The sequence below is a fragment of the Vicia villosa genome, linkage group LG6, assembly GCF_029867415.1.
Source record: "Vicia villosa cultivar HV-30 ecotype Madison, WI linkage group LG6, Vvil1.0, whole genome shotgun sequence".
Classification (NCBI taxonomy): Eukaryota; Viridiplantae; Streptophyta; class Magnoliopsida; order Fabales; family Fabaceae; genus Vicia; species Vicia villosa.
Genome location: NC_081185.1, coordinates 74382378 through 74395638, shown reverse-complemented (window position 1 = coordinate 74395638; position 13261 = coordinate 74382378). Strand labels below are relative to the sequence as shown.

Here is a 13261-nt window from a genome sequence, read left to right as displayed (position 1 = left end):
AGGCGTCTTTTGGACATGCCCGGTTAACATCAGTATAATCAACACACATTCTCCATTTTCCATTAGATTTCTTAACAAGTACAACGTTTGAGAGCCAAGTTGAATACTTGGCCTCGGAAATAAAATTTGCCTCTAAGAGGTCTTTTACAGCTTTCTCGGCAGCCTCCGCTTTCTCGGGAGACTGCCGACGCCTACGTTGAACTACGGCCTTTGCGGCTGGATTGATGGAGAGGTGGTGGCAGGCGACCTCAGGGTCGAGTCCGGGCATTTCCGCGGCGCTCCAGGCGAAAAGATCAGCATTGGCTCGAAGGCAGGCTATGAGCTGCTTCCTCGGAAGGTCTGGGATCCCTTTACCGATTTTCACTGCTTTGTCAGGGTTTTCGCCCAAGGGGACCAGCTCGAAATCTCCGTCCGGGACTGGTCGGAAGGGGTGAGGTGACTTCGACCTCGACTCTTCCCCAGTCTTTTGTTCTTCTTCTGCAAACCGGGCGTCCAGGTCGACCGAGCTGACGTTGGTTGTCTGATGCTGGTCTCCTCGAGGATGCTTGTCTTCGGCCCTTGGCTTTTTGTTGGAGCTGGTCGGCGGAGCGATCAGTTCTAATCCTTTGACGGAGGCGTCGAAGATTCTTCTGGCTGCTTCAATATCGGCGTTGATGGTGGCCACTCGTCCGGTCCTCGTGTAGAACTTCATCTTCAGGTGGACAGTGGAGGGTACGGCGGTCAGTTCGGCCAGAGTGGGGCGTCCGATGATGCAGTTGTACAGGGTTTTGCAGTCGATCACCAAGAACCTAGTTTTGACTTGCCTAGAAGCCTCCCCTTCTCCGAAGGTGACAATCAGCTCGACGTAACCCCATGGTTTAGTGGTAGCTCCGTTGAAGCCCTGAAGGTCTGAACCCACGTAGGGAGTGAGGTGTGAGTCGTCCAGCTGAAGTGTCCGGAAGAGATGGGAGTACATGATGTCGACCGAGCTGCCTTCATCGACTAGGACCCGTCGAACATCGAAGTTCGCCATTCTTGCTCGGACGAGCAGAGGAATTGTGGCGTTTGGAGCTCCGCCGGGTAGTTCTTCCAGGTAGAAGGTGATTGGTTCAGATTTCCCTCGGAACTTTCTCAGTGTGGGGCCGAGGTCTGCGTTGGCGCTGAGCAGCTCATCGAACTTTCTCTTCACTGAACTGATGGTGAGAGAGCCCGGATCTCCGCCGTTGGAGACGACCATGGCGAATGGGAATCCTTCCCATTTGCTGAGTGCGGCAGGTGCCCCGACCGATGGTATGAAATCTTCAGGTCGGGTCACTGACAGGGCTACTTGTAGGGGCCTGTTGTCCGGCGAATTCCCTTCGTCAGAGTTTCTGTGGTCGTCCCTTCGGGAAGGTTCCCCTTTCTGTGTGTATTTTGAAAGGCGACCTTCCTTGATCAGTGTTTCAATAGCGTCCTTGAGGTGAATGCAATCCTCGGTCATATGTCCATGGCTCCTGTGGTATTTGCAGTACTTGGACTTGTCGGTTCCTGGCCTCGCGGGGTTTGACTTCGGGGGTCTGATGTTCGACTTTTTGAAGTCAGTGTTTTGGCATTCGGCTAGGATCCTTTCCCGTGAGGCGTTCAGCGGGGTATATTCGTTGAAACGACCAGAAGGTCCCCGGCGTTCTTTGATGTCGAGAGACCTGTCGTCTTTCCTTCTCTCGTGCCCGCGCCTCGAAGTTGAGGGCTCATGGTTTGAACTGCGAGCGGCGTCGTTGTCCCGTGACGCTCTCGTGGTAGCAGCCTCTGCTTCCTCATATCTGATGAAGGCCTGAGCCTTGCGAAGGAGGGCGTTCATGGAGTGGACCTCCTCAATCTTGATGGCCTTTTTGAAGTCGCTTCCGGGGAGGAGCCCTCGTTCGAGTAGGTACCTCTTCATGTAGTCCGCGGTCTGCACTTGGACAACTTCTTTATTGGACCTGTCGAGGTAGTCTCTCAAAGATTCGTTGGTACCTTGGATTACTGCCTCAAGATTTGCTTCTGATTTCGGTTGCCGACGAGACGCGGTGAAGTGGCTTAGGAAAAGATCCTTCAGTTCAGTCCAGGAGTGGATGGAGTTAGGGGGAAGATTCCTGTACCAATTCATCGCGCCTTTCCTTAGTGTGGTCGGAAAGATGCGGCATTTGATGGATCCTCGTACCACATGGTAGTCCATGACAGCTTCGATGCTCCTTATGTGGTCATCGGGGTCGGTGGTCCCGTCATAGTGGTCCAAGGCTGGTGGTTTTTCCATCCCCCGGGGAAGACGAACACGCCGTATTTGCTCGGACAAGGGACTGCGGAAATCCTCTTCGTCGCTAGGTTCAGGGGAGTTTGAATGTCTGCCCCGCTGGGACTTAGTGCGTGCTTTGCCCGAGATTTTGCGGTTGTCTTTTGGAGAATGCTCGCGGACTTTCTGCACGGCTTTGGAGGGGCCTCGGTGCTCCTTCTCGGGTGAGAGACTCTTGGCTTCAGTGGTTTCAGGTTTCTGATTCTTCCGAGTCTTTCGAGGTGGAGAGCGGGAATAAGACCGCTGGCGCCGGTTTCTTCTCGAGGGGGAGCGAGACCTAGATGGACTGCGCTTGCGACTTCTCCTCGGGGGAGACCGCGAAGAGGAATGGGAACGTGACCGATGGCGTCTCCGTTGGGGGAGCAATATCATCGCTTCCTTTCCAGGTCGTGGATGCGGTCGCCCTGTTGGCGGATGAGGCGGTTGGTCTTCTGCAGCTCTTTGAGTAGGAGAATGGCAGTCGGATCAGCGCCCTCGGGAATGTTGATCTGTTCCTCCTTGTCCGGGCTACGGCTTCTTCGTCTGCCAGAGGTGTGGGTGAACGAGGAAGCGGGTTGCCCGTCTCGGGTATCAGTTTCATTCACCACTTGGAGCTGGTCTGGTTCAGTCTGGGGTCGGGTCTGCCCGTCTTCCCCGTTCTGAACTTGTCCTTCAGGATGGGTTTGCTCGACGTTCTGGACTTGTTGAAGGCCGTGCACATGTTGAATGTGCTGAATCTGTTGCCTCTGTCCGGCAAAAGCACGTTCCTGCCGATGGCGGTTCGTCAGTTCGCGGCTGGAATCTTCAATCAGTTGTTCCAGGACAAAGGGATCAGGACTAGGTGTGTTGTTGTTGGCCATGACGATGGTGAAAGGTTATGCTTTGATCTTTGTTAAAGAAGGGGGAGCAAGGTTCCCACAGACGGCGCCACTGATCGTACCTGATCAGAAGAATCGTCAAGGCGCAATGTCTGGCTTGAAGAGCAAGATGGGGGGGGTACCTGCAAGGTTCTCCGATGCTTAAGTCAGTAGCTATCAGAGAATGAGGTTTAGAGTTAAGAATAGAATACCTGACCCTCTAGTGAAAGAGGGTATTTATTGCCCCCAGCGCTGGGCCAAGGTTCCCTAATTGGGCCAAATCCAACTGGAGGCCCACGTGCTAGGGAACTGCCAGAACGTCCCATGCTAGGGCTGAGTCAGCAGGAGACTCACGTTCTAGGTGCACATAGCGTAGGGTTCGGAGATGGTTGACCGAATCCTTCGCTGAGACGTGACGCGTGGTCTTCGTGCGTGGATAACTCCTTGACGGTTATCTAGTAAGTGGGCCCAAAGGTTTGGGTCTGCTCGGCCAGGGTCGTCGCGACGGGCAGCCCCTATCTGTTGTCCAGTAATTGGGCCCAAGGGAAGTGGGCCTGCTCGGCTGGTAATCAAGGGTCGGGCCTGCTCGGCCCAGACCAGAACAATTTTTATTTTAAAAATTATAACATTGCAATTATATCATTAATGGATTCAAATTTCATCTCTTTTTTTTTTTGCTTATCACCACCGATATAGTCCGGTTCGGGGAGTTAGTTCTGGCATCAAGTGGCTTATTGTTTAGTTTGATCTTTTGCATCTTATTTTGTAGGTTTCCTTGCATTGATGAAGCATTGGGCACTAAAAGGCATAAGAAAAGCTTCAAGATGCATTTTTTTGAAGGAAACCAAATGCCGCGGTTTGTGGCTATTTGGTGTGTTCGAAGTGAGAGCGCGCTAAGCGCGCTCTAATGGGGCTAAGTGCGGTCTACTATTTTCTGTTTTCTATAAATAGACTTCAGCTGAGATTTTAAAAAAAAAATACATTTTAGAGAGAGAGAGAGAGAGAGAGAGAGAGAGAGAAGCTTAGAAAACAACAAGAGAGGGTGCATCTTGAAGATCATGAGTTGGGTTCGCATCAATCATTGGGAAATCACGATTGCTGCACGTTCATCTTCATTCTTCTCTTTGTATCAAGCTACCATAAGTAGCTAAATCCATTTTTTGTTGGGATTAGATGTAAGTTCACTATAAAAGTACGTATTTTTATTGAACATGGTGTTGTATACAGTCTATTTATGAATCTGTATAGATGTTATCATTGTTTTAATGTTAATCTTATGGGTTTGAATTACTATTGACAAATATCTTTCAAATCTTGACCTAAGATCATCATCTTTTAAAGACCAAACTCTAGAGATAGATTTTGGTTTGAGATTCACAATAGTATTAATTCTTAATGCTTCCTTAATATTTAATGAGTTAAGACATCATCGATTAAACAATAAGGTCAAAACCTCATCAGAAGTTTAGACATAAACTCGGTTCTAAGCGATACCTGATGATATTGATGAATGTTTAGATTGTGTATAAATGATTGGTAAATTACATATTCTATCAGTGGATGAAATTCAATCCTGACAATCTCTCATCTCTCTCAAACTTTATTTATCATGCATCAGTTTTACCTTCTGTAACTTTCCATAATCAAACATCTTGCAAACTTCATCTTAAAATCATAGTAACTATTGAACGGCATTGATATCACACTAGTTCATGTGGTACGATAAAACAAATACTTACACTTTTGATTGCATCTACTGCAACATCAAAATGGCGTCGTTGCCGGGGATTAGTGTTTAGATATTAAAAGCATCACAATAGTTTCTATCTTTTTAAGCTTTGTACATTTGTCTATATTGTATATATACTTATTTTGCATAACATTCGCTCAAGTGTTGATTGGGAGTAACTTCAGGTGAATGAGCGACTAGCCAAGAAAAAGGAAGCCCAAGAAGGACCGTTTACTTGAAAAAGGCGTCGAGCTAACAACGTATAATAAGCGTTTGTTGGGAGGCAACCCATTTTTTAAAATTTTTAAGAGCTTTGCATTCATGTAGTATAGGTAGTGTTGGTGAAAGTGGATGAAAAGCATGAAATTTTGACGCATTTTTGAGTTTCAGTACAGACATGCACTTGCTGAGTGCGGTCTGTGAGTGGTAAGCACACCCTAAATCTATGTGCGCGTTATGCTTTTATGCTTTCAATATGAGTTTTTTGGAAGAATGCATAATTTAATCAGAATGTTAGCAAGATTGTTGGGTGTGAGTCAAGTCTCTCATATTTTTGTTCTTCATTAATTGATGAAGTTGCGTGCTAGGTGCGATTCATGTTTGAGTCAGTATTGTCTTAGAATGTCTGACATGTGTTTTGTGCTTAGAATTTGTTTCATGCTCATGGTGTTGTTATAGTATAGTGGTAAGCATTACTTTGTTTGTACTTTTGAATTTGAACAATGTATTTGTTTTCGTTTTTCCAAACTTTTTTATTCATGATTTCTTGGAGGTTGCTTTTGTTTCGTTAAGTTTGAGCGACTCTTGTTTGAGGACAAAGTTCTAAGTTGGAAGAGTTTACTTTCAAGCTCCAAATTCAAAATTACTTTCTAGAAGATATGAACAAAATTTTCATGTAAAGATTCATGAACCCTAAAATTGGTTTGTCTCAAATTTCTCACAAGAATCATAACACTATGAGCATAAAAATTTCGTGAACACAAAAATCTTGTACATATCACGCTCGTGAGAGAGATAAAAGAAAAGAATTTGCAGATATAGATAAAAAGATATTTTTGTGAGAAAGGGAGATGATTATGGATTCACAGAGAGAGGTGAACACGGATTTTCAAAGAAGCAAAGTTGTTATACATCTGTGTCATTTTGTTTTTGTAAAAGTAAAGAATTTGAAAAGCTGAAAAAAAAAGGAATTAAAGGATTTAGTACATATTGTAAACACATACGCATTCGTAGAATTTTGATACCCTTTGTACAAAGCAACGGCAACAAATTGGGAAAAAACCTTAATAGTGTGTTTGCAGGGAGAAACTGATTAAGAATGTTAAACACTAAAAAATGTTAGTAATAGTTTTCACCATTTAAACCCAAAATCGTTAAAAGAAAGAAGTCAAGAGTATTTTTTTACTATGGTCAATGATTTATTTAATAATAAAGAAATAAATTAGCATCAAAGACTATAGAACTATTCTTTCTCTTCCTAGGGCTCCCCGTCCTCTTTAGTCTCCTCTTGGTCACTCACGATTTCTCCATCAATAATATTCTTCAGCGGGTTCATCTTTTCTCGATGAATGCAAATTTTCGGACAAAGTATCTCAGCTTGATAGTAGGCATTCCATAAGGCATCGAAGACTCTCTTGAAACCTTCGTCAATGACGTCATCATATTCCTTCTTCAGCTCTTTCACTTGTTCCTTATGAGATTCCCTCCCTTTCTCCAAAGCCTCCACGGCTGCAGTAATCCGAGAAGAAAACTCCTAATTGGCGGACTTTTCCTTCTCTAAGGAACTCTCTTTATCATTCAAAGACTTTTGTAGGCTAGTCACCTTGGCAGCTAAGTCAGACAAGGCGTCATAGGCATCCACTTCTTTTTTTAGACTAGCCAATAGGCTTAATTGGTTGTTTTTCAGGTAGTCGAAGAAGGATAATAGATACAACAGACATATTTGGTACAGTAACAGAACTCTAAATCTAATCACGAATGGCAGAGTATTTCTGAGACAAACCATGCAAATCAATAAGCATGAGGAGGGTGCCACGTAGTTCACATGACTTCTCTTGTTCAACTGAGGTGCATATTTAACAGGAGGTAGGTGCTCAGGTAGGTGCTCAGGTAGGTGCTCGTTGATATCATGGAGTGCGCTATAAACTTGACCAATATATGTTGACATAGATCCCTAAATCTTTTTCGAAGCAATAATATTCAACAATTTGTGACACAGTCCATAAAAACATTGAATGTCATTCGTGTACGGTTGTTTCATCTGCATTGAAATTGATTCACATGTGATATGGGGACGAAATATCGGTTGATATCATGATGATGGGTGGACTTGATTACGCTACATAGTAGAGCATCGATTTGTTCCCATTTCGACTTTTCAGTGGCAGCCATTGTGTCAGATTTTGTGGTCAGGTAATCCTTGTAGCCTTGACCATGGACGCATAATTCTATATCACCGGCCAAACTATCATAATTGGATCCAGTGAGCTTTTCTGTTGAGATTGGAGAGGAGATATAGTTGGTGAAAATTTCTTCAATCCAGATGAGTCACCAGAACCAACCATGATTATCCAAGGAAAAAGTTGCACGAACAAGTTGAAACAGGGGTTGTTTGAACAGAAAAATGCACTTCTGTAAATGGTGAATAAAAACTGAGTGCAGAGCTGAAACTATGACAGAAAATTGAACACAACGGCGAAACCGACGGTGAGATTGGAGACCAGACGCATGATTCGGGGGTGGTTTCGCCGTTGAGATTGGAGACCAGACGCGTGATTTGGGGGTGCAATGGTACAGATATACAAATATTAGCAGTTTTAGTGTATTGATATAATTTAGACTAGTTTCAAACTTAAGACAGAATTTCTTAGTTGAAGTTTATAATTCTTCACCTAAGAGAAAATCATTACAAGCTATTAGATGTTTAAAAATAAATTAATGAAAATCAAATGTAAACACTAATCTCAAGTAACACAAGAAACACTATTGTTTAAACAACAAACAGAAGAAGCTCATAACTATTACAATACTCTTTTAATTTTGATTTATTTATAAATACTAGTTGAGAAATCTATTCAAACTGATTCAATGTTTAAGAAAACTTCACTCAAGAAATAAAATTGGCAGATCCTTCCTTATCTTGGAGCTTTTTTTCTCCATTCTGTTCTTCCTCGGTTTATTTCAAGTCCGTCGGTGGACAATCTAAGAAGATGAAGAAACTGTTGGTGTTCTTGTTTGTCATCATTTGCTTTGGCAGATCCATTTGTACCTTTGAGTTCCGGAACATCCTCGGTTGTTTCTGCACTTGTTAGCGAATCAACAATGTCGTTTCGTTGGCATTCTCGTCTGTAGTCCAACGTAATACTCTGCAACTCATGAGTATCGATGATTTCTTGAGGCACACTCTGTCAAAGTTAACACACTTTGTTAGCTATATTCACAAATATCATATCCGATCATTATTATAAGAAAAAGTTTATTTTTTTAGATTCATCGAATAATCAAATTTCTAATATGTTAAAGAGAGAATCTAACAACCTCAAGCACCCATCCAATATAGGTCACGTTGTTAACGTGCTGATTCATGTCGAGATCGGCTCTTCTAGGCTGCAATATTGAAAAACAATGTGAGTAGGCCAGACTCTAAAATGTGCTGAATAGAAAAAGGAAGAAGATTCTTCGAGCCAGTGCAGTGATCATACCACAAGACCGAGACTGGAACTCTGAGCAGGATCTACCAATTTCGGAATTTTCTTTAAACAATTACTATCCGGTTCAGGAATTGCCAACCTAAAATCACAGAAAAGAATGAAGAAAAGAGGGACAATAGTTACAATATTTTCTTTGAAGCCTAACTTCCCAACAACACATACATTCCTATAATTCATTGTCAACAAGCAGAAAAATGGTAAAGGAAAGTACACACCTTAGTTCCCGAGGACAAAAAACCAAATACTCGTCTCGAAGTTCGTCAGAAATTTTTTGAAGTCGCCTGGTATCCTGATTCATCATTAGCCACTTGCTGAAACAATTAAAAGTAGATAGTCAGTCATCTTCATGAAAGTGTCTAAAAGAAAAGACTGCATCAGAGAGCACAGCATACAACACAATTTACTCATATCAAAATTTAAAAATGCACCAATTAATTAATATAACTTACTCATATCAAAACTATGTGAATCAATTAATTGTTAATGCATCTTGATTTGTAAAATCATGAAAAGTAAGTTTCTTGGAAAGCAAAAGGTTATCAGATATCATTCAACACAAAGAAGGGATATTCTACCAATTGTTAACAATTAATATCTGTTGGAATTTCCGCCTTCATTGCGGTTTCCCCCTAGTCGCCTAAATTGCGGATTTTTGCCTTGCCTTCATTGCAGCCTCCAACACCTTCATGGTGTTAGGTTCGAAGAGGTGAATTTAGTCCCACATTGCTTAGCAATATGACACGTTGGGCTTCACGCATCGTCCACGCTTCGGACTCATTGAGGCCTGAGCGTGAGGGCATCCTTCAACACCTTCAGGTGTTGGGTTTGAATTGGTGGATTTAGCCCCACGCTGTTTAGACATATGTTAGAGATATGGCTAGTGTTGTATTTATAAGTGGGACAATCCTCGGCTTACAAGTCACAAGTCAGTATTATAGGGACGAGTTAGCCCCAACCCACACATTCTAAGAATATCAATAATTATGCCATCATTGAACTCAAAGGTGCCATACCAGAAAAGCTCAACAGTAACACCCTTTAGTACAATTCTTCGGTCTCATATTTGTGTCACATTTTAGATTAACGGTGAAGGATTAACTTATTTTTTCCCCCACTAATTTAGTAATATACCCTTATTTATGTATCTCAATTCACCTAACAGCTGCACCAATTACTATCATTTAGGATACTTTAGTAAACGATCCAGAAGAAGTACTAATGTTGACCATCTAATTATTACAACAACAACAAACTTGTACAATGGCTATCCTAATTTGAAAGCTAAAAGTATACCTTGTTGCTCTTCCAATGACTTGATTGGTTGTGTAGTCTTTAATAATAAAATCACGCCTTGTTCCAGCCCGCCCTTCCGCTTGACACCATGTCTCTATCTCAACAACATCACTCCTGTAGGAATCATGCAAGTTAGATTTTTCAACTCAGAGTCGATCAATTGAGTATTGTAAAGAACAAAACTCACCAAGCAGGGTATTTGTAGACTTCAATGTGCATGCGGGCAGTGACCCATATAAGATGCAATTTTCTCATGGTAGGGGTTGTTGCAAAACCATCGGTTGAAAATCCAACACTCTGAGCATGATTACATCCAACCTCCTGCAACAAAAAATGTTACCATACATCTCAAAATTGAAATTTTGTAGAATACGATAACACATAAATAGAATTTGGCCCAGCATGTTCCATTTGAATTTCTCTGGTTTCGCCTTTTAAACCAAAATGTACCGTCTTTTTTTTCCTATAATATGCACCAAAAATAAAACAAAACTTGTTTGTTCTGTTTTTTCGGGTGTTCAACATGTTTTTGTCAAGTTCTAACGTGTCTATCAAGACTACCATACTCAGTCCAGAAAGGAATAGATAGGTCTGCAATATATAGCTCGATACAGAGCAGACATTATTCGATAATTGACCTTACATATATATTTATATTTATCTTATGATGACTTGATTAATACTCCTACGTACAAGGAAATAAACACTTCATAAAAACAATAAAGTTAACTCTATTTCTTTGTATATGGTCGGTTGGTTTAAATGAATTGAAGAAATAGTTGTGAAACTTCCAAGAAATCGGGAAAGAAGAAAGATAAAAGCACAATTTTCCAATATTTCATCCTGCAAGCATGAAGATCAGTGCCAAGAAAATCTGCACAAATACAATTGGCAGAAAATAGCATAGAAAACCACAACTATATAAAACAAGATTAATCTCTATGCAGCAAAAAAATATTTACACATGTATTCAATCAAATCATAGCATATCACGATGCCACATTGTTCCTAAACTATCTCCACTGCATGGTGTTTGAATACCATAACATAAACGGAGCAGAATGGAAATGAGCTGAGCAGAGTGGAATGTAGCAGAATGGAGCATAGCGGAATGAAGATTCCATTTCATCGTTTGGAAATTTTATGACAGGACAAATTTAACCGAAATTAGAGGGAAAGAAATATAACGGTAAGTGATGGAATGAAATCCATACCACTCAACTCCATCCGACTTTAAATGATCCAAACAATGGAACACCACTCCATTCCATCTCATAACGTTCCGCTCCATCCAATTTCATTGATCCAAACAATGGATAACCACTCCATTCCATCTCCTACCACTCCGCTCCATCCAATTCCATCAATCCAAAGATAGTCCAAATGCCAAACATGTTCAATTTTTGCACTTTGATGAAAAAAAATTGAAAAAATAAAAAAATCCAATTTGTAATCAAACACTGCCACAAATTGAACATGGATCAGAATTCAGAAAACCCAGAAGCCTAAAACCCCACCCCAATCAAAAAAGTCTCAAACTTTCACCTACCACTCACAATTAATCAGATCAATAACTCAGATCAAGAAACAAAATTTACAATTTCAAAATCAAATTTCAAAAAAAAAAAAAAAACCTGCAAGAGATTAGCAATGGTTTCAACAGTAGCGGTCTTATTGATTCCAACTTCATAGCTCCTAACAATAAACTTCTCTTTATACGAGAACCCATCCTCAGTCAAGCTCCCAAGCCTCAACCTATCCTCTAAACTCCCATTTTCCGGTTCAACCCGGTTCACCACCGCACCGTCCTTGGCCGTCGCCACAGCATAAACCGGACACGCCTTCGTTGACCGGAACCCCGCAACTGAAACCCGGCCGGAGAAAAACGAAGTGGGCCGACCCATGAACCCGCATTGAGCCGTGAGCTGAACCCGGTCCACCCCATTACACGAAAGCTTCAACATTTTTTATCAATTAAAAAAATGAAGAAAAAATTGAAATCTGGGTCGGTGTTAACTAGTTAATGGGAATGAAGAAGAAGATGAAATTTGAATAGAAGCAAAGTCCAACGAGTGGGTTCGAATTTAACGAGGATGTTGTGTTGTGTGTGTGTGTTTGGTTGAATTGAAATAGATAGGGATGGGAAAGGAACAGTGAAAGAAGGATGGTGGCACGTGTTCAACACTCTGGGTTATTTTTTAATTACGATTTTGCCCTTTTCGTTTCAACGTTTGCATACATGTTTTCTGAATTTTTAGTTCTTTTCGTTATGCTCGAGGAAGATTTATTATTTGTAGTACGTTTTTAATGCACCTACCGCTCTTATAATCAAATCAACTCAACCAAGTGTTGTTGTCAATGTTGACAATTTTAATTTTTAATATATTGAATATAGAAATTTAAAGTAATATTTTAGAGTTTTCTTTAGTACGCCAGAGAAAATATTAAAGTAAGAAGAAATTCTAATAAGTTTAAGCAATGAAATCCTAGAGATATTATCAGTTAATAAAAGTTTAAATTCTTTAGTAGTTTTGAAAGAATGAAAAATTCATAAATTGTTAGTTAATTTACACGTTGATTGATTTTCTTCACCTTAAAAATGTAAGTATTATCATAATTGAGCTTACTTCAATTGATATTTGGGCGATATTATAGGTATTAGATGCAATTTAAGAGGTGGTGAATTAGGTTGTTAGATTTTTTTGAGTTTATGCGCTAATTTCTAAAATTATAATTTTGTCGGAACCAAGTTTATGATTGTTGAACTTGTTCATAAATTATACTAAGTTACGTGCGGGAAAATAAAGTGTTAAATGTAAAATGACACAGATATTTAACCTGGTTCTCCTTGTCAACTTAAGGGTACATCTAGCTCCTCTATCTCCTTAGAAGATTTTTCACAATGATCAAATGCTATTTACAAGTCTTACATCAAGCACTCTAAAGAACATATATCTCCAACCAAGAAAGCACACAATCTCCTTGTTTACACAACAAACACCAAATAATATGGTAGACTTTGAATCATCACAACTCAAAGAACTTTTTTTCACAACCACCAAACACTAAGACGATCTTCACCAAACATTATGGTGAAACAAGTAACACTCCATTTGTAGAGAAATGAAGAACTTATGTAGGTTGTACAATAATCATATTCATACTATGATCGTTGATTCTTATCAATGTCCATTTTCAATTGTATATCACTTAAATGCTCAAAAAGTGTTAATGTTTAGAAACTTATTTTGGTTTTTGAAAAAATTAGTTTTAAACCGGTTATTTATAATTTGGATTAAAAAAAAATTGTTTTAAAATCTGGTTTTTTTTTTTGTTGACAAAATCTGAATTTTTTTTAAAAACTTGATAAAAATCGCTTATTTTTTAAAATTGATTTTTAAGGCCT

General features: G+C 40.5%; 1 protein-coding gene across 1 annotated transcript; it reads right to left on the bottom strand.

The window, feature by feature from the left end:
• Nucleotides 1–7767: 7767 nt before the first annotated feature.
• Nucleotides 7768–12102, bottom strand: LOC131609230 (oleoyl-acyl carrier protein thioesterase 1, chloroplastic-like). Its single transcript, XM_058880905.1, has 7 exons — nt 11490–12102; nt 10043–10176; nt 9856–9969; nt 8778–8873; nt 8554–8641; nt 8390–8458; nt 7768–8256 (listed from the first exon to the last, which is right to left on the bottom strand). Exons 1-7 carry the CDS (start codon nt 11817–11819, stop codon nt 7987–7989), a joined length of 1101 nt encoding a protein of 366 aa, XP_058736888.1. The 5' UTR covers nt 11820–12102; the 3' UTR covers nt 7768–7986.
• Nucleotides 12103–13261: the final 1159 nt, after the last annotated feature.

What these genes read in the sequence shown, in the direction of transcription:
- LOC131609230 (XM_058880905.1), bottom strand. Translation starts at nt 11,819, where the DNA reads ATGTTGAAGCTTTCGTGTAATGGGGTGGACCGGGTTCAGCTCACGGCT. An exon ending in GTCTACAAATACCCTGCTTG is followed by an intron (nt 9,970 to 10,042) that starts GTGAGTTTTGTT and finishes TGATTCCTACAG; the next exon opens with GAGTGATGTTGTTGAGATAG. An exon ending in TTTTGTCCTCGGGAACTAAG is followed by an intron (nt 8,642 to 8,777) that starts GTGTGTACTTTC and finishes CTGTGATTTTAG; the next exon opens with GTTGGCAATTCCTGAACCGG.